Source organism: Centroberyx gerrardi, chromosome 11 (assembly GCF_048128805.1).
Source record: "Centroberyx gerrardi isolate f3 chromosome 11, fCenGer3.hap1.cur.20231027, whole genome shotgun sequence".
Lineage (NCBI taxonomy): Eukaryota > Metazoa > Chordata > Actinopteri > Beryciformes > Berycidae > Centroberyx > Centroberyx gerrardi.
In genome coordinates this window covers 15,645,080-15,668,938 of record NC_136007.1, presented here as the reverse complement: position 1 = coordinate 15,668,938, position 23,859 = coordinate 15,645,080, and the positions used below count along the sequence as shown (strand labels likewise).

Below are 23,859 nucleotides of genomic sequence, written 5' to 3'. Positions count from 1 at the left end.
GCTGGAAAGGAAGAGAGAAATGGTATAAAATTTTCAAAACTGATTGTACAGCCCACTTGACCTAATGCTCCAATCATTCTAGGTCTAGCTCTACATACTGATTGACTTACATAAGTATGCTTTTTCTGGTGAAGACATCTTGTTTTTGCTGGACTAAGTCTTAAAAAATTGCATTTTCGTGTGCATGTACATATTTTGCACACAAACTGCCAAACTATTTAGCTAGCCAGCCAATACAGCTTGACTCTCTATGCAGTTGGCAAACTAAGTACAGCATTACAGTCTAGAAAACATCTATAAATATGTATGGAAATGCTCCATTTATTTGGGTCTGTTGGATAAAGTTCACTTGTGAGCTAGCCAGTAAGCAGGCAGCACTATAGCCCACATCTCTTTCTTTGAAGCTGTGTAACTTCACGTGCGGCCGCTTGTCGACAACCACAAATTGGTAAGAAAACAATAGTCCTCTCAAGCATGGTTCTCAACGAAAATGTCTACTGACAGATCATGACACACTTTTATTTTGAAAGTACTCTGCAGCTGGGACTGTTGCATCTGCCAGTTTATGAAAGAATTTCCATTTGTTCTGACCTGGTGGGTCAGTCAGAACCCACTGAAAACAAAGGCCGTGAATCGTATTTGAACACACGGCGTTATGAGTGCAAGTTATGCACCTTAGCCTGCTGAGCCACTATGACACCCCGTTAACTATTTTTGACAGTTACAAGGGGTTGCTTTCTTTCACAATTTTACAATGCCAACAGAAATGAAATCACCATGTTTTGCAAGAAATTCCATCACAAACAGTTTTTTTGGTGGGTGCCATAGCTGATATTAGTGCAGAGGGAATCTGAATGTGTCATACAGTTTTGTTCTTCATCATGAGCGATTTGGAAAATTATTTTGGAATTCCAAAGATGAACTGGAAAAATTAACCAAAACCAGTAGAACAAACAAGGTAAATGATTGTGCAAAAGTATCATTATTTTGCCTACTGGAATCAATGTTGCTATAGCAACTTAGCTCTCTGTGTTTTGATAATAGGACAGGTTCAGAAAATTCCCTTCCATGGGTTGGCATGAAATCATGTAGATATACACTGTAGATACAGTCCATTTTGACAAGGCCACTGACCACAGTTGAATACTGGAATTGGGGAGTTGCCTAGGATCCACAAGCCAATAATGTTACAGCAATAAAATTTGTTCATATCAGTCGATAACGATAATTATCACAATATACATTAAATCATGATGTCTGTTGTATAAAGGGTACAGCAGCTATAGTGTAAAGAGTACAGCAGCTATGGAGGAAAATAGTGCAAAGAAGAATGGCCAATTGGTACCATTTTTGAAAACGTTCAAAGCATCAAACTGTACATTTATACCAAATTTGCTGCTTTTACGCAAATCTGAATGGTTTGGCCTATTCTGTTCTAATTCACTTGGAGTAATGCCATTTGTGATGGTTTTGTGGCTCTTGCTGCTGAGGAGTAATGTTAGTTCACTGGTTCTTGGGGGTCGACTACCAGCACTCATTTGGGACTGCAATTGTTTACATTCCACTTTCTCTAAAGGATGATATTGTTTCAAATGATGAAACAGGTTCGTAGCCTGACTTCGTTGGCACGGATCTTTGACACAGTTTACAGTGCATGCTTCATTGTTTCTTGTCAGACTTTAAGTAGTCAAAATAGTTCCAACAGTGTCTTCTTCCTTTGATGTAAGGTTAGGTCTCTTTATAGTATATTCCTTGCTAGCACTACTTAATGTTAGCAACCAAAACAGTAGCATGTGTTGCTCTGGTGGATGTGTATTTTTCACTGTGCAACCAAACTCGCCTAATGGTTAGCTAATTGATCCATTTAGAATGGTAGGAATGTAGCTCAAGATGTGACAGAAGGTGCTAGGAAAGTCAAAGTACGGCTATTTCAGTTAAAAAGATTAAAGTAAAAGTGTAGTTTACTAAAGCAATACTCAAGTACTGTACTGTGGTTACATTGGAGCTCAAAGACAAATTAGTTTTTTTTAGTCTTAAAGGAATAGTTCACCTAAAAATTACAATTTTGTCTCACCCTCATGTCACGTCAACGCTGGTGAAGTTTGTATGTCCACATAACGCACAGTGAGTTTGCTAGCGCAGCTCCATGTTAGCCTTCTCCAAAAGTGAAGTGGCTGGGAATTGGTTCTTTAGAGTTCTTAAAAGGGCAAAAAATTACCATAAACTTTCTCCAAACATCGTAATCGTAAAGTCCTAAGCGTAAAGTGTTCTGAAGCCAAATGATTGCACTGTGAGTCCAGAAGTCCAATATTTATTGACAAATGTGTGTTGAAATATTGTATGGACAATATAACTGGCAACAATTATCTTTTTAAAGTGTATTGGTTTCAGTGGCAGACTACTGTTGAAATGGTACATTTAAAAACATCAAACCCATTAGTGAGCAGTAGACCATCATTGTTACAGAACTGTGGACTGGGAAATACAAATGTCAAAAGTTGATTGCTGGAAATCCAAGTGTAGTGCAAAAGAACTGATGTTTGGCTTTTCAGTGGCTATTCGAATTTCTAGTCTTTTGCAGCTTACACAGATGTTGTGTTACATTCATAAGTGTGCAGTGTCTGAGGACTATTCCCACATGCAAGGCCCATTTGTCTGGTTGTCTCACCATGCAATGTGCCTTTTGACAGTGGACAGTAATGTAACATAACATAAAAGTAATGTGGGATACTTTGTCTTGGAAAGAAAACACAGGGGCATGCCTCAAAGACTCCTTTTCCAACCTCCTGGTAGTAAAACAGCCATGTTAAGTCAATAATGCGAGCAATGCATTGTTAATTAATCAAGTGACTTTGTTGTTTGAACCTCTTTCTGGGGTGAGTTCTGAATTTTCCAACTGTTCCCCAAGGCATGAGCTGTTGACACGCAGGATAGGCTTCTATTCTCGAATTTGATTTTTATAGTCCGTGTCTGCAGCTGCCCCTCCGCTTCAAAAAGAGAGAATCGGGCTGTTGTTAAGGCAAGGGTTTATCAATGTTGTCTTACACTTTTTTCCACTTGCACAGTGGAAATGAGACATCCATTTGTCTTAAAGAGATTATTCTATTTCCCATGATAAGAACTATTTATTGGCTTGTTGGCATACACTATACACACAATTAACATGTTTCAGTTCATGTATTTTCAGTTGTGACTGTATTGTACTTGAGTTGTGTAAATCCAACCCGTTCTCATGATGCTGTTTGTTCACATCTCTGTCAGCCCAAAGATGGGCAAATATCTCACTGAGATATTCAGTGAGATAAGTTTCTTTCTTGTTGTCTATACTCCTTGGCACAATAATAAAGAATACTGACCACTTCTAACCTGTGGTCAGTATTCATCACTGATATTGATCAGTGGTGTGTTTAGTCCTGCATAAATAATAAAGTGGTCACGTACAAATAGAGCTGTAAACACCTATTTCATCTGCTCTTAATTGTTTCTAGCAAAATGGGCTGTTAGAAGTCGCTGAGGTAATCCAAATATCTCTGATCCTAGTCTCACTACCACACAGATTTTTATGCCATGTGCTATGAATGTTCTATTTACAGCATTCTGTTTTGTATAAGTATTCTCTTTTATTCTTCGGAATCTTCTGTTCTAGGAGGATTCTATTTTAAGAATTTTGGATGATGATTTCAATATAGGGATATTCATAGAGTCTGTAAGGATTCAGTCAGTGAACTATGAGATGTAGTCAAATTATAACATTTTAGAAGTAATATTTCATTTACTCATGAAGTAATATTTTATACTTCTTTTGTTACTTGATAGGAAGCTATCTATTTTTTTGGCTACATAGTGATGGATTTGATTTGTTTGTGTTACACAAATCAATGAGCTGAATAAGACAGACAGTGTCTAATGTAGACAAGAACAACAACAGAAATGTACTCACCATGTAAACACAATGTTCGATATCTGTATCTCAAAACTAGAGTGTATGGGTCATACACTCCAGTTTGACTCGTATGACAGAGTCCCGTCTTAGTTAAAACTGCATCCTGTAGATGGGGCAGACCCTCATACACATGTGGTTTATTGGGTTGATGAGGAGTGCAATGTTTTGTTTCTGAAACTTTTCCAGGCAAGGACAAAGCTTATTTAATTTGCTTAGCAAGGACCGAGCTTGTCTAGGTGAAGTACTTAGCAGTTTTCTTTATGGTCTAACCTCATTCCCCCTGTTCTCTGACTATGACTAACAAGGCTTTCCTCAGGCAATCTATGCTGGGGTGACTCCAGTAGAGATGAGTGTATATATAAATCATGTACAGTAGTTCATTTGTACAGATTTGGTACCATGCGCTTCAGGTAACACATGAACTCCAGTTTACATTCAGTGTCTGAACAGGACAACGTGGCACATTCCTCAATATTATTTCAATCTTTATGCCAGCTTTTGTTAGGTCAAGTAATACTTAGGTCATTTGAGGCATAGCAGTAGGGTGTATGACCCTGCGGAAAATTTCAGCGGAAATTTCAAATAAAATTCGTCCTGGCAAATGGCATTTTTAACTGAAACAATTCATGAAAATGTATGTGATGAAACTATCAAACATGCTACAGCAAATGCTATAGTATTCATGAATTTGCCATGCAGTTATAAAGCTCTGGGTCAGGTGTAATGAGTGTCAGTGGAATGACATGGTACCAAGTTTGAACAAATAAACTGCTGTACATTATTGTATTCTAAGTGTTATAATCTTTAGTTGGTAAGTTTAAGCACTTTGCCATTAGCCTAATGTGAAAATTAGGGAGATGAGTAGACCATGGGTCATTGTGAGGTCTGATTATTTTTACACAGCATGCCTCTTACATCACCTGCTGGATTACAGATCATTGGTTATCAGTTGCATCAAGAACATTGGGAGCCTCACATTTAGGATACTGTCTTGCTGTAGGCCTCTGATAAATCTGCACCATTTGCGGAGCTGATTTTAGATTGCCAAATATATAATGTCTATTCACCCTATATAATTTTATGACTTTCTGCAAACCGCATTCATGACATTCTGCAAACCCAATTTCCCATTTGGGACAATAAAATCTTGAGGTCCATCCTGAGGACAAGCTCATTAAGGTCACTAAGTACCAAGGTCCAAAGGCTCATCTGCTTCACTCCAGCATTTTTGTATGTATTTGTCTAACTGTCGTGAGAATGATCACTCACCTTGTCCAACAGAAAGCTGCACAGATAAAACTCATCCTCCTGAAGCACTGTCTAACCAGCTAAAATGTAATTTTAGTAACAAAGAGCTGCTATTGAACTAAAAATGGATGCTTTTCCATTGATCTGTGCTGTATGGGAGCTATTCTGATTCTGACATTTCACTATCTGTGTTTCCAGTGGAAATCAACATGCTAGCACAAAGACTAAGTCAAACAGACAGTTCCCTTAGTGTATCTTGGCATAATCATGACAGCTTGTAGTGGCAATGGGGAATTGTGTTTGTATTTCAAAGCTGAAGCTCATTGGCGCTCTTTAAATTGGGCAAAATCAAGTCTACTTGAAGTCAAAGACTGAAGCAATTGACATTGTCACTTAGCTGAGCAGAAAGTTATCTCTGAAGAAAGTTAGCAGTAAACTTCAAAGCTCACTGCTGTGAATGATCATTCTGACATTACTATACAAATGAAGCTAACCGCATAATAACAATCTTAGAAGTTATCTGGTAGACTACATCTCCTTCAGTTGGAGCTGTCATACTTTTTAGTGAGACATTTTGACATTTGGTAAGTCATTTGATAATATGTGAAGACCCAATTTGTTTCCATGTTTAGATGCCATACAGAAATAGGGTATACAAATAGGATGATTGATTGTGTACTTACAGAATATTATGGTCACAGTTCTGCTATTCAAACATTGACTGAGAAGTAGTTTCATGCCTGGGATGATAGGATCCATCACTGAAACAGAGATGTGACCTCTGGCTCCTGTCAGGAGTATTAGTGCCAAGTGACCAAGGCTGGCAGAGCAGAGATTCTGTGTCAAGGTGCAGAGGATAGACTGTCACAGATACAGGACAGAGCAGGCCAATGCACTCACAAGGTACTTGGCTAGAGTAGACAGGGCCATCTGCTTTATATCCACATCTACCAGGCTTTACCAGCTTAAAAAAGATGTCTGCTGTTTGTATGTAAAATAATTATGGATGTGAAATACAGTGAGCTGAGTGGGGATCAGCAATAAGCACTAGCTGCAGAATTAACACAGAAAGGTTCCCGCAAAACATAGTATCTACAGGGCAGAAACATGTATGACTATGACAATGTAAATATTACTCAATAGCTAACTTATATGGTTTCTTGAAATTGAAAATTGAAATTACTTTCTAATGTCTATACTTGAGAAAAATGGAAAAACGCATTTAATGCTTTTATTTGCCTGGGAAGAAAAGTGCATTTTTCATTTCCCTCTAGTCTTATCTGAAAATTTGCACCATTTTTGAGGGTTTAACTAACTGATGAACTTACCAGAGACTGAAGTGGTAGGCATACATAAGTGGCAATAATGAGCTTTGTTTGAAAGTGCTGTTGAAGAAGCAAACAATACTGTGTAATATTTTCAGCTGGAAATGTCTCACTGAACAATCAAATCTTCTTCAATCCTAACCATATCCAAAGACATCACTATTGTCCACTAAACTCCACAAAGAAAATGAGAAATGCAAGCATCACTCAGTTTTTCTTTCTGCTCAGACATATCGCCTTTACCAGGTCAGTGAAATAGGCCAATCTCTCAAAAAGGAGGACAACTGGGGATAATTTTGGTGCACCTCCATTTCAATGTTTAATTGCAGTCATTACCTATTGTATACTTCATTTTGCTTGTCATGGTTTGTTTGCCTTCGTTTTGCTGTCATCTTTTAGTGGTGACCGAGAGCAAACAGCTGTAATTTGGAGGACCATGCAGTTCACCACATACATGGAGGTCTAAATGTTTCACATAAGGGCAAAGAACTGTGACTTCTCTGAGAGGAGACTGTGTGTGTGTGTGTGGGGGGGGGGGGCATCTTGGCCAGCCCCCGGCTGACCCTTGTTCACCCCTTTTCTCTTGCTCCGCCCTCGATGAGTCTTCTCCTAAACATGTGTGCAGCTGTCAGCTGGCAAGTGTTTTAATCCTGTATTCAGACAATGCACACACACATCATTTCAACAGATTTTTTTGCCTCTTTGAGTAAAAATGTCACTAGTTTGAGATGGTGTTTCTTGTTGAAACTTAACGTCTTGTAAAACATTTTTAAAAACAACTTTTTTTCCAAACAGATATCTGCCAGAACAATGATATAATTACACTACTAAAGTTTAGAAATAGAAAAAATAAGGTGTTCAAGTCTGAATACAAAATATAAACACTGTTTTTCACTATGACTTTTGCGTTACATTCCTTGCATGCCGTCCTTCACTGACCATAAATGAGGACGTGCTCTTTGTTTTGTTTTGTCCAGTCGGGACATAATGACTGATTGGGAATCCCCAAGCCCTTAAGCTGGGGCAGTGGATCATCCAAAGCCAAAAGATTAAAGCTGAAGATGACATCTTTGTATGCATGAGATAATGAGGTGAATAATTACAAGCCTACTGTATGTCAGTAGAAATTCATATGGAACTTATTGAAGGTACTATTGGTTAGTAGTGAGGAGTTTTTAATTGTCAGAAGGAAACGTTTATTCTAACCACCACTTGTATTCCCTGACTTCGGTCATGAATTTCAAAGTGCAACTGTGATGACTACCTGGGGACTAAATTTGCTCCAGCACTTGTCAGGGGAAGATGATTGAACTATTCTGTTATGTGGAAAATATAGATTATCACAAGTATTTTTTTCTTTTTTCTTTCTCTTTATATATTTTCATCACGACAAACTTGGTCTCATCGATATCGTCACAGTCTTATAGGCTTTTCTTGGTCTTGTTTTACCAATTGCCAACTATCTTGCGAGTGTTTTTTGCATATATTTGTGTTTCAGTAGTATTTTCCTCATCAGTTTGTGGATGTTTGATAAATACTGCTTTAGGTGTTTTTACAGCAGCAAAGCCAGGATGAGATTCAGCCCGTTTATTAGTCTGAGGCAAAGTAGATAATGTCTCTGGTGACAACATCTGGTGGTCACATGAGAGAGTTGTTGGCTCCGTCCATAGAGGCATGATTTGGCTCTACTGCTGTGTTATCTCTCTGTCTCTCTGTCTTTCTGTCTCACTGTTTCTCCCAAAACACAAACACATTCATCTATATAAACCATGCTAAACAGCCTATAGTCAAGTATAGGTGCATATTGTAGTTAATAACATGATTTTTTTTCTCTTTCTCTCTTTTTTCAGCTGCTGCTCCAAAGTTGAAACGGATGAGGAATCCATTAATAGTGGACGAGGGAAGCAGGCTCACAGTTAAGTGTGAGGCCACGGGGAATCCTGTCCCCACCTATAGATGGTTCAAAGATGGCAACGAGCTCAAGAAGAGCAAAGAGATCAAAATAAAGAACAGCCAGTGAGTATAAATCACCCATATACTGTAGACCTAACACAAAAAATGTAAGATAACGACAGATGAAGGTAACCAACTTGGTCGCAGCTTGGTTGTAATTATCAGTAGTTTATGCCAATGCATTTATTAGGTGACTAGTGTTTGAAGCTAAAAGTCAAATATCAACATAGAAATTAAATGAGAATATATTTTATATTTGGCATTGTATAAGCTTATTTATTCTCATACATTTCATTTAAGTTAATTTAATTGTTTATTTATGAATCAATCATTGATTCATAAAAAATCATGAGGAGAAAAATACCCAACAGTGAAGTTGGTATCCTTGTAGAATTCACAGATTCTCAGAGTTTTAAACTACAGTATAGTAGTAAACCGTCCTACTGGTGTAAGGATATATTGACACAGGGTGGAGCTATAAAACCAAGGACCCTTTTTATAACACGCTAGGTAACTGTAAGACTTGGTCCTGTTGTCTTATTGTAAGCTGTTATTCACCCTCAAAACTGCCCCAGAGTAACTGACTGAGCTGTGCAGGCTGTTGCCATGCTGGGGATGCCTGCCCTGTTGTCTGCCTCTCTGTCCCCCATGTTTCCACTTGTTGTGTTTCCATGCTATTTCCTCCTTGCCCTGATTCCCCTGACTCAGCTATGTGAGTGTTGTCTCCCACAGGAAAAACTCCAGAGTCCAGATCAGCAGAGCAAAACTGGAGGATTCTGGGAATTACACATGTGTGGTGGAGAACTCGCTGGGAAAGGACAACTCCACTGGCACTGTTAACGTCCAAAGCAGTGAGTATTGTGTCCTAAGCAACAAGCGAAGTGCCACAGTTTTACTGGCAGTGTTATTGTTGCAACTGTTGCCAATTGAGAGATCCAAAGGAGCCATCACAAACAGGCATGTAACAATGGCAATATGCGTGAAGAACAACTGTCCACACATTTGGGTGCTCATTTATCAGTAGAATATGAGGTATTTGGAGGTAAATGGAATTTACATACAATATATTGTGTGATTTCTCACAGTTTGAGTCACTCAGTGCTGTGATTTCACTGTTGGCAGAGTGAAATCACATGCAATCAGACATGCACAATCTCTTTGGCCTGCAATAGTACACAACAAAAGCAGCAGACTGTAGAGTATACAACCTAAAACATAGCTAAATATGAAAGTTGTACAAAACTGTCTAGTGTCTTCATAGTCTGTGTTACAATTTAACAGAGACTTGCTCAGTAGTGGTGTCTGTGCAGAGTTTAGCAAAGTAGCAGATGAAAGAGATTTGATAACAGCTGCTTCCATTTGGTGGGGTGGTGAGTTTGTGTTTGTTGCGAGTAGTGCGGGTAGTGAGTGTGTGGCTGCTGAGGGTAGTTTGTTGTCTAAGTGGAGGGAGCCAGTATGAGAAATGGGAGGCAAAATTCATGCAACTCTGGTTTTGCCTCTTCTCAAGGGAGGACTTGATGTTATCTGGTGTTGGACAGTCAAAGAATTATATGGCAGGTTGTCTTGCACACATGATCCAAAACCTGCTTGATGTGCTTGAGGAGGTGCAGCTTCCTGCTGGCACTTTGAGTTCACCTGGTTGCTCCATCTGAAGTCTGCTGAATAATGTCTGAGGACTTTGATTGTGTGCAGCACTGACAAGGGGCTGCGGTGCTGATAGAGTGAGGTGGTACAGGTGCTGTTCTTTTACTCAAAGTTATGTGCATGGCTACATATTCCCTTTCATGCTATTGCGGGTGGACCAGGTGTTTCATACATTGAGCTGCTCCAGAAATGAGGAGGGCCACACTGTTGCAATCTGATTTCCAGCAGATTAATATCACCAACATGCTTCCACACCGCATTTGGAGAATCAGCGAGAGCTAGAAATAAGATAGGGCCAAGGAGAATTCCTTGTGCCTCGCCACAGTGGAGATACTCCCATTCCCTCTGCTGACCTTGACAGCCTGGCAGGTTTTGTACACATCCCACACTGGGATGGAAGGTAGCCGGTGAGGAGAAGGGGGGGCGAGGAGCTGAGTGGTCACTCAATGTCCTCGCATTCACATTCAGGTACTATAATCGCTCCCTCTGCTCTCTTTACATTTGTCAAAGCCATCTTTTAGTGCCATTGTTTAGGGTTAGCAGACTTCAGTTGAGCAACATTATCAGAGTACCAGCTCTTTTTCGATGAAGAAAGAGCCCATTGTGTTTTAAAACACAGAGTGTCTCAGTGGTTCAAACATGCTAGTTTGATTGCCAACTAACAATTGTGTAGAAAAGAAGTCATCCATCTTGTATTTAAATGAAGCTGAATGTCGCCTTGTTTTATTTTCTGACGTCTAAAAAGCTTTGGTTAAGTTTTATAGCCACACGTTTTTTCATGTTGCTTATAGGCTTGTGATTGCCCTTACTTGGCTTCATTCCAGTGTGGTGATGTGCAATTTTTTCCTCATGATTGTGCAATATTTAAAGGGTCAGTTAACAAAGATTTCAAGCTGTAGAAGTCACACAGTGCTCACATTTATGAAAAATTAATTGGATAAACAGTGATCACGGAGAGATAATCATGTTTAATGACTACTATAAATATACAATAGATCAGGTTTTGCTGTGGACCCTGAAAAGGTCGGGACACCCTGGTGGTACCACCTGGTCACCTGAGTGTGTAATGTAGGTCTATGAGCATGTGACTGGTGGCCCATGAAACTCTAAATTATGATCTTAGGATACAGAAGTGGTGATAATACAACAATATCTGAGAAAAGATAACATTGCAAAACACTGAACAAGTGGGCCAAAAGGTAGTCATAATGGATGAAACAGCTGAGCAATTTAATGGTTCACTATACAACGTTTTCACCTCCTGGGAAAACTTGATATGCCCACATCTGGTGCAAAATATGAGTTACCTTTGATGACTGGGGTGTTAATAGTTGCATTTAACGTGAAGGCACATTTGTGCATGTTTGCGCCCATGTGCATGCATCTCATATAGACATTTGTGCGTCTGCGTGTGTGTGTGTGTGTGTGCGTGTGTGTGTGTGTGTGTGTGTTAGTGAGTGAGCACGCATGTGTAAATGTATGTAAGTGCGTCTGACAGCAGTGACGTTTCCTCAAATCTCTTCTCCCGGTTATTCAAACAATGGCATCACTGTATGTCCTATCTCGTGCCAAGATCAGTGATTCCGGTACAAAGTCGACGTGTGTGTGTGTGTGTGTGTGTGTGTGTGTGTGTGTGTGTTTGTCTCTGTGTGTGTCTACAGTACATGTGTGTGTGTGTGTTTGTGCACTATTCAATAGACAAGCCCCATTGTGTTACAACAACACGCCTAGTTCCGTCGTGCTCCAGGGGAGAAGGCAAGACAGGGCGAATCAGGGGTGGTATGTCCATAGGCTGGGGGAGGGGCTCGCTCAAACTACATCAATGAAAAGAAATGGCAGCAATCAGTGCATGTTGTTGTGTTTATACAACATTGAGGTAGTAAGACTGAAATCAGCAGGTGTTGAAAAAAAAAAGGCATATTGCCTTTGCAGAGAATGTTTGTGATAATAATGAGCTGTGTCTTTGCTTTCTCAGCCTTTTTTTGTGTGACAGGTTGGATTTAAGAATGTCTGTACAATCCACACATGCTATCTTCTTGGTTTTTATGCAGAGGATGTATGATTACTGAGGACCAAGGACTGCTTTTCATCCTAAGGTCATAAGAGAAATGGTTATTGTGGTAAAGGGCTGCAGTGGAGTATGCTTGCCTGCTGCAGTATGTTGCCGAAGCAGTATGTAGCCGCAGTATTATCTGTGTATGTGTGCCTTCTAGGGAGGGAGAGGGAGGGAGGGGACGGGTGCAGATGTAGATGGACAGAGAGAGCAAGAGAAGAAGAGAGAGTGGGTAAAGGGGGGGGGGGGGGGGGGGGGTTGAATGAGAGAATGCATGACAGAAAGCAGATGGAGACATAGGGAAAGAGAGAGAGAGATAAAGGGACATAGAGGATAAAGGGGGAGATGGAGAAAGAGAGAGAGTAAGAAAAGTATGAAGAGGAGGAAGGCGAGAGCCCGCTGTGTTGCAGAGGAGACTTTCACACCCATTTTAGAATGCAGTTAGCGCTTGCTAGCTTTGTCCGAGGCGCTTCCCCACTGTATCTGATGGCCACAGGCACCCAGGTGCTGGGACACCCAGTCTTTTTCTGCGTGAATTGTACCGCTGACAGTTCATCAGGCATTGTACTACTGACATATTATTCAGGCATGCAAACAACAGACACACACACATGTACACATTTGTGCACGCAATCAGATACGCACACAGTTTTGCTGAAATCTACTGTATCTGGTAACAGGTAATTCTGTGCGGCAATTGCAATCATTCGAAATGTTGGCTTTCATTCTGACATAGAGGGAGAGACACTGAGAGCTAAGGGTCATGGGTAATGAAGACAAACAGCACCAAGGCACAGGAGCATCATCCTAACCCCCCAGAGAGAGCCAATGTAGCACACGGCTGCCCCTGACCACTGTCTGTTCTGGTGGAGGCAGACTCTGGGAAAGCATCGCTCAGCTCCACCACATGGTGAACAGAGGCCACCACAACCCGGCTCAGCGGCTCACACACTGCTTCCCCCTGCCAGCCTTTCACTTCTCTCTATGTCTGGTTTGTGTGTGTGTGTGTGTGCGTGTGCGTGCGTGTGGGGTGGGGGGTAGTGGTGGTTGGTTGTGTTGTATGGGGGGAGGGGAGGGTGCTCAGAGGGCAGACAGTGGCAGCAGACTGAGATCTTTTCGCATTGCAACCACTGACCTAATTTCCCTTTCCCTTTCCCTTTCTCTTTAGTAGTTTTATTGTTTTGGAACGCTGAACAGTTGAAAACATTTCTGACAGAGTGATTACTCTGTTATTAACTTTAAGGATTAGAAATCAGAACAAAATAAATTACCGACGAGTTTGAACATACACGCATTTGATATGCATTGCATCAATTAGATAAGGAGTGCCAGACCAACCCGACACACGGCTTTGAGGTGTGATGAAATGGGAGTTGACTTAACATTCCTTACAATGAAAAGTGGCATCTCAATTTATTGCAAAACTCATATGACAGAGAATGTTAAAGATGGGGATCATTGCAACTCACTATGAAGAGCAGAAGCATATGGCCCTTCATTGATATTACACATAATAGCGGGTCATTATTCAGTCCAGCCATCCCATATCAGTATTTGTGTAGAGAGACAAATGCGACACCCATGTAACTCTAAGGAACATGGTGTGCAAATCGCCTTTGGTGGAAAAAAAATAGCCGCTGTGTTCTGGGCAGAATCTAAACTTACAGTGAACTCCTCATGCATTTTAAAACAGGCAATACATAGTGGCTCCATGCCAGCCATGCAGTTTGCCAATAATATTGAATGGTTGGACTTGTGTGGGGATTATACTCATGTCACTTTGTTTGACCAGTAGAAAAGAAATGCACACTGTCAGCTGATAAAGTGCCAGTTATAATTATTCAGCACAGATGGTTGGATGTTCTGCTGAGTTGAATATTTTAGTTGCTTGCTATCACTGTTTCTGCCTTCAGACTACTTACTTAATGCTCCTCGCTCTCTTTGGAGCATTAGGCTGCATTCGGGCTGCTTTGAAAGTTCGGTACACGGATCAATCAGTGCTGCAATTTTGATGCTCTTTTTTGAATCCAGGAGGCTTCTCTTCACATTTTTGCTTCTTTTTTTTTTAGCATTTTAGTCAGAAAAAAATCATTATGCCAACGTCAGCTTTGTGACTGTATGCAGAATAGTATGCAGTATGTGTGTGAGCGAGTGTATGAGTGTCTCCTGGTGGTCTGGAATATCATGTGCTTGTTGCAGTTTCTGAAACAAATGCTGCCTTTTCCAGAGTGTTGTTTTCAGCCCCATGCCCAACCCCCAACACAGAGGACCAGGGACCATTTGTTGTCCATGTGGTCTGACCTCCACCCTGTAATCTGTCTGGCGTGGTTAGACCGGCTGCCCTTGTGCAAAATGGTGTAGTGTATCACCGACTACAGTAGTACACATATTTTCTATAGGGCCGGTTTGATGGAGCCACACTAGTGGAAGTTTGCATTGCTCCACGTGGCTTTAGATTAAGGCCTTCCATTCTCCTACAGGCTGCTGTGTTGTGATAAGCGCTTGCGAGGCAGCCATGTGTCTACAGGCTGCAGGTCACATCCTTAGGGGGTGCTGTGCACAGCTCCACTGAGAGAGTGTGTGAGCTTCCAGGAATGTGTTGATGGAAATCGCAGCTGAACATATGATTGCTCCAACCTCAGCAGTCATGCTGGGGCCCACCAGCAACAATTTCGTGCATGCATGCACGCACGCACACACACACACACACACACACACACACACATACAATCACACACAAATGCACACACCTTTACATGCTTTCACTCCCCACACTGAAGCCAAACACAGTTGCCCTGCTCATAGAATGAACACTTTACAAACTAAAAATTACCTAATAACTATTTAAATTGCGTGTACAAAACATTAGGACCACCTTAACATTTAGTTGCACTGCTGCTTGTTCTCACAGCATCCTCAGTTTGTCGAGGCATAAACTTTACAAGGCGTACTACAGGCAAGCTGGTCCATGTTGACTCTTACCATGGTTGCGTCAAGATGGCTGGTAGTGGATCTCTGTTCCAAATAGCTTGTTCTGTCTCATCTCATAGATGCTGAATTAGACTTAATTCTGGTGGCTTGGCAGGCCACTGCAGGAAGCTGAATCCACTGTCATGTTTGTGCAGCCACTCATGGACAATCCTAGCCTCGTTAGCATGGGGCATTATCCTGCTGAAAAAAAAAAATCCATTTGTAGATGGATACTGGTTGCCATGAAGGGATGCACCCGATTGGCAATGATGTTTTGATATCCTGTGGCGTTAAAGTGTTGCTCTGATTATCAAGGAATGCAATGTGTGCCAGAAAAACACACCATACACTGCCACTCCATCAGCCTGCATAGGCATGCCCACATAGGCAAATGTTTGTTTATTAGAAGTATTATTCTAATTATATTCTTGATACTTCCAGAAAAATAAAAAACAGCTGAAAGTGACATGTGAGATCAAGTCTACACTGAATACATTTTGCATTTATTAAGAACAGAATATAATATTTGGATGTCTTAATCAACAAAATGATTTGAACTTACCTATTAAAACTGTACAATAAATATAACTGAATATTGTGCATTGTGGCATGTGAGTTTTCGCAAGTACATATGAATGTGTGAATCAATAATCACATATTCACCATAACCTAAGCTATTGCATAGTGACATTGTCATAGCCGCCATATGGTTGACACTTTTATGCAAAGTGCCTTGCAGTACCATGAGTGCATACTCTCTCAGCATTGGTGGCTCTGGTGGGAATCAAACACCTAGCGCTGGCAGTGTGAGTGCCATGCTCTACACTCTAAGCCATACAGGAGCACAAAAACAGAATTTTAGCTAGCAAAAATGCAAAACCTGATAAAGCCACATAGAGTAAATTTGTAGGACAATAAGTAGAGCAATAGCAAGCAAAGATATAGTATTTTGCAAATGTTATCAACTGTTAGCTGAAATGGAGAAAATAGAATCTGATGTATGGAGGAAGTGAAATAAAGCCTATTACTGTGTGCATTGGCAGCTGTGACCTGTTTGTCATATTCAACTCACCACCAGACACACTTAACACATTTAGACACACCTATGCAGTTTGTCACTGCATCAAATTGCTTTCTCTCTGACTCTGTTAAAACTAGTGTGTCTAATTATTGTGGGCAATAAAGAAAGGAATTGTAACCGAGAAGAGTTTTGCAGGGAAATTTCCATTTCTGCAACATCATTGGTGAGATGAGATTGAATGAATGTGCAGAAACCACACAGGCCTGCTAAGGGCTCTGATTTCTCACTCTGACTCAATCGGACCCATTTTTCCAAATAAATTTGTAGAATGGAATCATGCCATTTGGTTGTTTGTGGTACAAAGTATTTTATGTACTAAATATCCCTTTCTGTAGCATAATATTTTTCATTGGCGGCCATGGTACAAGAACTGCTATTCGCCTGCTCTACTTAAAAGAGACATGATCAGAGAGGAGAAGACTGTTGAGAAGACTTTTATTTTGTTGTATTGTTGCATATTATTTTAGGTAGTAATCTTCTAATTTCCTATACTGAGACTTTCAGTACTACTTAGTCATCATGTTGTTTGGACAAGTTTGGGGGCAAAAGGCAAAAAACAGCATGTTATGATACTTTGATTCATACTATGATTCATTCAAAGTAATGACTTTTAGAGGGTTATTTAATTACCCAGGATTCTAACACAAATAAAGCTGTACTGTACAAAAAACTCTGTTTTACTCACAGCCTCCCTCGTTTTCCTTCCAGTAAGTCTTGATATCTGTCCTACGTAAATGAAACATTAAGTACTACTTTGAACTAGATAAACATCCCTCCTTCCCTCCCTCTATTTCTCCCCTTAATCTGCGTAGTAAAAACACAACTTACTCACCCTGACTACGCAAATGACAAGATAAACTCAGCTCAAATGACGCTAAAGGATGCTAGTTGGGGCCATGGCTGAATGTGAAGTATCTGTAAGCCAGTCAATAGCATTGATTGGTGTGGGTAAGCAGCAGCAGCCATGTCTGAGGGGAGCGGGCCCTGACACGTGCCAAGCGCTCTGTATTTACAGGCCGCTGGAGAACAGCTTGTCAGGTTCCCTGGATCAAACCCCTGTGCCATTAGTCATGCCCACTTTTTCAAAATTAGGCTCAGTCCTGGCTTTCCTCTGAGGTGGCAGTCTGATCGCACCGGCATCTCAGATTGGGATCGGACTTGCCAATTTATGAGTTGGACCACAAAATCTGAATCTGGCTCATTCTCTGTGGACTGGATGAAAAATAGGATGTTGTAATCGAAAAGACTCACACACAGCACATGACAGAATGCTGTTAGCAAGGATCACATGCGGTTTAGAAATGTTGCCAAATGATGTGAATGTGTCCATCCTAAACTTGTATCAACTGTAGTTAGCCTGTCTATAATTCTATAATTCTGTCTGCAAAACACAACTTCATAGCTTCATAACTACACAACAATTGGGGTATCGAACTTTGTACCTTATTTTGAAGTTCAACGCCAACACTACCACAAAAAGAGGCCATTTTTGCTTAGTTCACTGACTAGTCACATTATCGTCACTACACCTACACTGCATTTGCTTTTATTTATTTGCATGGCTTTGCTGCATTAGTGGACAGTATCCGGTACACTGGGGAGATACAGGAGAGATGGAAAAGAGCTTATGTCATGAGCGGATGGACACCCACAGCATTGTAAACACACAGCGTGCGCCCCAGCCACACTGAGTCACCAGGATGTGTTGAACTGGAAAAAATCCTGACAATAATGACATTTTTCTTTTCTTTCTTTTTCTTTTCATCATCCCTTGAATAGATTCTGATACATAGTGATTAACAGGTATGACATTCAGACTGTCTAATTGCCCTGTCAGACTGTATGTAATGTTACAAATTGGCTCAATCTATACATGTACACAGTACAGGACTGAGAGGGATTCGACCACTACACTTCAAATATCATCCAAAGGAATAATAAATCAAAGGGAAATATTAATTCAGGATGACTATCAGGCTGACTGGACCCTAGTTCAATAGAAATTTCTATGAGGCTCAGAAATACTAACATGAGACAGCAACACCGCTAGGTTGTAACGCTTTTCAAGAAAGATAGCAACGCCGCCAGGTTGTTGCAGCCTTTTGGCATTGGATATTATAACTGCACATTTATTTTTTTAATTGGACATGTTTGTTGTAAGAATGTGTGTGATACAGATATTTGGTAACGCTTTACATGAACTAATAACACCTGAGCAAGACCTCCATAACCGCCACAAGGCACATTCATGAATACTGATGCAATCCTCACACTATCAACTTTCATTAGTTGTTCACATAGTATTTATGTCATTTGTGATACAGCAGAGGAACACTGTGGAAAATTTATTGAGCGATCCTTCAGTTCCAACAACCCCAAGTGAGTATAGCAAAATACCAGTAATGTTAGACTCAATAGCTTTTTTTTTTTGGTCTTTGTCATGCTATCAATAAGAGTTTTGAAAATAGAAAACACATGTCAATGCCTAAATATGTAAGTAACTCATAGTCTTATGACATGTGTTGGCTATATGTATTTGTTACTATGTTAGAGAGCGGGCATGCTGTTGAATCCTAATCAAATAATTTGAAAACACTGTTGAATCGCAGGATATATAGTAAAAGACACTGTCGGCTAGCAAGCTAAGCTAGTATGAGCTGGGAATGCAGCTTGTTTGTTTGGTAGCTAAAGCCTCGTTACTTTTAATTGACTATTACTTTCCATGTAATGTGATCTCAGGGCATAAGTGGATGCCTTCAATAAGATTTTTGCAAAAAATAAAGTGGTTGAAAATCAAAACACATCTCACTGCTTAGGTTATTCAGTAATCTAACTATGTGACATTTAAGCCCAGTGTGAATGGATGAGGATATTGCTATGTGTCTGGAAGGAAGCAGCTGTTACACTTGAAAAGCTGAGTGAGGTGAGCGGGGGTGGACACGGGGTTTTGCTGTGTGCAGGGCCGTGTTAAGTTTTCCAGGGCCCGGGACAAAACGTACCAATTGGGCTCTAAGACTTAGGTTAATAACATAGTGGAAGATTTCCTTTGGGCCCCCCTAGGCTCAGGCCCAGGACAGCTGTGCTGGTGGTCCTTCCCTGACAGTGGCCTTAGCTATGCGTGACGGTGGAAGGTTGTGTGTTTCAACTTATCAGGAATCCACAGCTTGCCAAATAACTAACAAACACCACGTTGTATGACAGCATATTTAAAGTGGAAAAGTTACGGCCTGCTAAGTGTGACGTAGTATGAGCTGGGACAGCGACATGTTTTTTGCGTAGGTTTGTTTGTACTTAGTCAGTGATGATGTGCAGAACGTTCCTGGGAAGTCCAGTAAATAGATCTAACACTTTGGAGAGGGGTCTATGTGTGCGCTATTGTTCACTCCAGTCTACTCAAATCCCTGCTCCTCCCATTAATTTGCATTTTTCAAAATGGGATGTCATCACGCTTTAAAGGTGTCTTTGGGCACAAGAGGAACATATACTTACCATTCCATTGCTTAATGCTCAGGAGTGCAGTGCTATAGTTTGCCTGCCACAGCTGTCTCTCATCCTAAACCTCCCATTACTCCATCACACTGCTTCCTTTTGTTGGTGATTTTGCAACAGTATTCATCACATCATTACGTCTGTTGGGGTGAGCAAGTTCTTTCCTGAGCTTCTATATCAGCGTGGATTCACAGTCAGGAGTGTGGAAGCCATTGAAGAAATACAGAATGGGCAGGACCTGCATGACTGCACGAAACCAAGGCCCATTGTGTGTGTCTGGGTGTGAGTGTGGATGTGGATGGACTAGGCCTCACTTTGTTCAGTCATACATTCACAGTGAACTTGTCCTTTAGTACGAAGAGGGCCGGCATCATCTGCCTCACAAAGCAGCAGCGCTCCGATGCCCATTTTCGGGGACCTACAGAGAGTGTGGGTGGTGTGTGTGTTTTTGCGGGAAGAGGGGGCTGAGGCATGGGATACACACAGATACAAGTGTTGCCTGTCCTTCTGGGAACAGCGGGGGGGAAACCTGTATTCCTACAAGCTGGCCATTAGCTGTGAGCACAAGACCCAAATATGGAGCTGCGGTGTGCGTCTTCTGAGTCTGGTAGAGGGTTGCAAAGCCTGCGCTTCTCTAGAAACAAGGGCCAGCTGTTGAAGATGAAGGGCAAATAGACTTGGATGCTTCAAAGTATGCTTTTTAAAGAGATGATCTGTGAGATTGCTGTTTTTATTTTATTTTATTCTATTTTTGGTGACATCTTTGTTAATAAGCTGTCATTGCTGCGGTGTTGTTACACTTCACTTCATCACTTGGCAATCAAACAGCATGGCCCGGCACTGTGACACCTTTCTCAAGTTTGAGTTTCTGTAGTTACCGGCCTTTTCTTTTCTTTCTCTTCAGCCATGGTGGCTATCACTGGTCATGCAAACTACCGAGTTCTTCTATCTATTCCAAACAAACCACTGTTGCTGCTTCTGGTGTTCAGCCAAAATTTGTGTCCCGTAACATATGTTTCCGCTGGTGGTGCGTCTTTGTCTCGATTCCAAGCCAGGGAAGAAAATAACAAAAACATTTTGGTTTTCGTGGATAGTTTTCCTATGACATTTTTAAAACATTTTATGGGATTACAAATACTACTTTTACAGTGGCAAAACAACACCACACACCGCGGACAAAATGATGACAAACCACCAGGGGAAACACATTTTTGAGGGGATACAAATTTTGCCGCGTTGGTAACGCAAAAAGCATCACTTCCCGTGTGCCAGAGGATTTTTCACTGGAAAGGTTTACTCGATACCGAGTGTTTAGAACAGCAAATTAACTGGGTATCGGTGGAATCACTATTGATTTATATCAATTGGTGACAGAGAGTAGCAAACCGGAAATTAGTTCAGATGAAAATGTCACAGATTATTACTTATTACTAACCTTTATTTGTCCAGGGAAAGCTTTGCTGAGTAAGCATGCTCATTTTCATTTATGCCCCGCTTCACATTCATACAGTTAACCAAGTTCAGATTTTGGAGCTAAACACAACAACTATCTCCTACTGTTGGCCACTGAGCTGCTCGAATGGGGTAAATGTGTTGCTCAGTGACACTTAGCAGTAGTTGTTGAGGGAGGAGAGAGTGTTACTACCCCTCCTTGCACAGATTTTCCCAGCTGGTCTGGGGGTTTCCATCGACCCTAACAGAAATGCACCAGTGTTGCTGTCTGTCAGGTGGGTCGGGACAAAAGGTGGCACCAGGCTGGGTTGCCATTCACTGTAAAGTAGGGTGACCAGACATCCCTGTTTTCCAGGGACTGTCCCGGATTTAGCACTTGGTCCCCAGCTGGCACTATTCTGGAAATGTCCCTGGATTTCCTCCTATCCTGACGGCATTAGTATCACCAGGGGAGGTCTGGTGATTGGTAGTTTTTATCTCAGGACCATGGGAATTTTGTCCTACATCAGTATTACTAGAAAACACAGGAGTGATTCATTGATTTTAATCCTGTGTGGATCAATGTGTGGATTAATCATTTGTGATTATTTCCCCAGGAGTAATAGTTACCAGGCATAATAACAATACGGGGCAAAAAATCTGCCTGGCTTGTTGATGGTGATCTGGGACAGGGTCTTCTTGCTCCTCCATACCTTTCTGACAATCATCTTTGCCTTTGGTGCCTGTTCCCTCCTGCTGGACCAGGTGCGAGCTCAGTGATGTGACAAACCCAAGTTTCTTTTGTCTGAGAGGGGGGAAGGAAAACAACAGGTACCCTCAGACTCAAGTCACACCAAACAAGACAGCAACAGAAGTGAGAACCACAAAGCGAGCCTGAGCTGCCTCTGAAATTAAGACGTGGGGAACAGCCCCGTCTGGGACTTTGCTTCACAAAACACCATGTGTCACTTTGTTGCCAACTATGCACAATGTGGTGCCCACCAGCACCCATACCAGCACCCGTATTAGCACCCGTACCAGACCCTGCCATTCCTAAGTGCACTTTGCTTCTTTCCAGTGCTTGAGCAGCTGTTGTGCAATCACACACTGGGGTGCTCTTTGATTTCACTTCAATGCTGTGACGATTGAGGCAGGCAAGACCAGGCATATCAGCTATGTGGCTGGAAAATGGTAATAGGAGACAAGAATATAAAAGAAGACACACTGGTTGAGGTGGTGGCGGTGGTGGTGAAGAGTGGGTGGTAGATTAATGTTCTTGGCAGGCTCCATTTTGTTCATTTCTAAACATTCCAGTTTCAAATTGAAGGCCCTTGAATTGTGGATAATTTTCTATTGAAAAAAGCTTTAAGTGCACTCTCATTTATAATGTATTGTTCATGTGTCTTGGTAAAGATGTCATTCTGTTCTTGCCTCCTACCTACAGTAAACAGTAATTTAATTCCTCTTTGGTTATTTGACATCAGAATTCTGATCTCCCTTGCTCATTTTGAACTCTGTACAACTGCAAAATGCTTGAAGACATACATGCTAGATATTTCCATTGTTTGGGTGTGCCTATATGTGTGGAAGGAGGTGCCTGCTTGTTTTTTTGTTGGCGTAGGCAAGGTGAAATATCTTCTTACTTCAGATCCCGTGTACAAACCCACTTTTTTACCCTTCCCTGTCCTTGTAAGCCCCATCTTTTTCCTTAATTATTCCTATCTACCTCTTTTTCTGCCTTCTTTTTCTGCCTCTTTTATTTCTGTTTTTCTCCCCTTTGGTTGTTACATTTGTCTGTTTTCTTGTGCTCCTGTGAAATGTGCCATGGCTTTAAATTGATCAAATCTGAAACTGAAAACATGTTCAAAACATTTTCCCTCATTTATCATTTAATTACTAATATTCAGATTGTAAAACATCAACTAATATTACACAAATATCACAGCAAATATTTATATAGAGCATATCCTCCTCACAAGCCTGTATTGTATGTCTGCAAGCAGTGTTGAGAGAGTTATTTTGCTTCATTATTGGTTTAATTAATCTCGTGGAGCTCCAGTTTCTGTACAGCAATGGAATAAAGTAAGAATAAATGCAGAACTCCTACAGTATAAATGACTAAAAACCACAAACATTGTATACTTTTCTTGTCAAGCATGAATCATCTCCATCCTCCCTGCCCATCCTCTTTCACCACATCAGACATGCACCCAACTGTCAGCGACTTCATGTTATTAAAATTTGAACCAGTGTGTCTTGTAACATACTGAAACCACCTCTTCCAATTTGATCTTTTGTGCTTTATCCATGTGGTGTCTGCTTATCTTATTTATTTATTCTGCCTGGAACGGAGAGTTTTGCAGCATTTCACAAGGATGTTACACATAATGGAATCCACACAAATGTAGCAGGAATGCATGCAGTATAAATTGGCCCCTAGTAGAAAGATAAAAGATCTCGGTCCCAGCTGTAACAGGAGACATGTCAGAAATTCCCTGCCAAGAGTCGGGAGGTGGGGGGGGGGGGGGGGGGGGGGGGGGCGGGGGGGCATTCAGGGCTTTTACTCTGGTACATAAAACTGACTTGTGGAAAAGCGTGTCTGGGTGGCAGAGCTATTATACATACCACCCTCTCTTTATGTGTCTGCTTAAGGGTCTATACTTAAGTCGCTTATCACCATCAACTTTTTATGGCCTGAGTTTAATTCCTCTCATCTAAAAAG

At 41.1% G+C, this 23,859-nt stretch overlaps 1 protein-coding gene across 4 annotated transcripts in view; it reads left to right on the top strand.

The window, feature by feature from the left end:
* nrg2a (neuregulin 2a) overlaps positions 1-23,859 on the top strand; it is a 59,729-nt gene that overhangs the window by 4,499 nt on the left and 31,371 nt on the right. For all 4 annotated transcript variants that reach the window (XM_078286537.1, XM_071898141.2, XM_078286536.1 and 1 more), the window contains exons 2-3: positions 8,367-8,532; positions 9,202-9,320. In XM_078286537.1, coding sequence (XP_078142663.1) covers positions 8,367-8,532; positions 9,202-9,320 — 285 coding nt within the window. The remainder of the gene's footprint in view (positions 1-8,366; positions 8,533-9,201; positions 9,321-23,859) is intronic.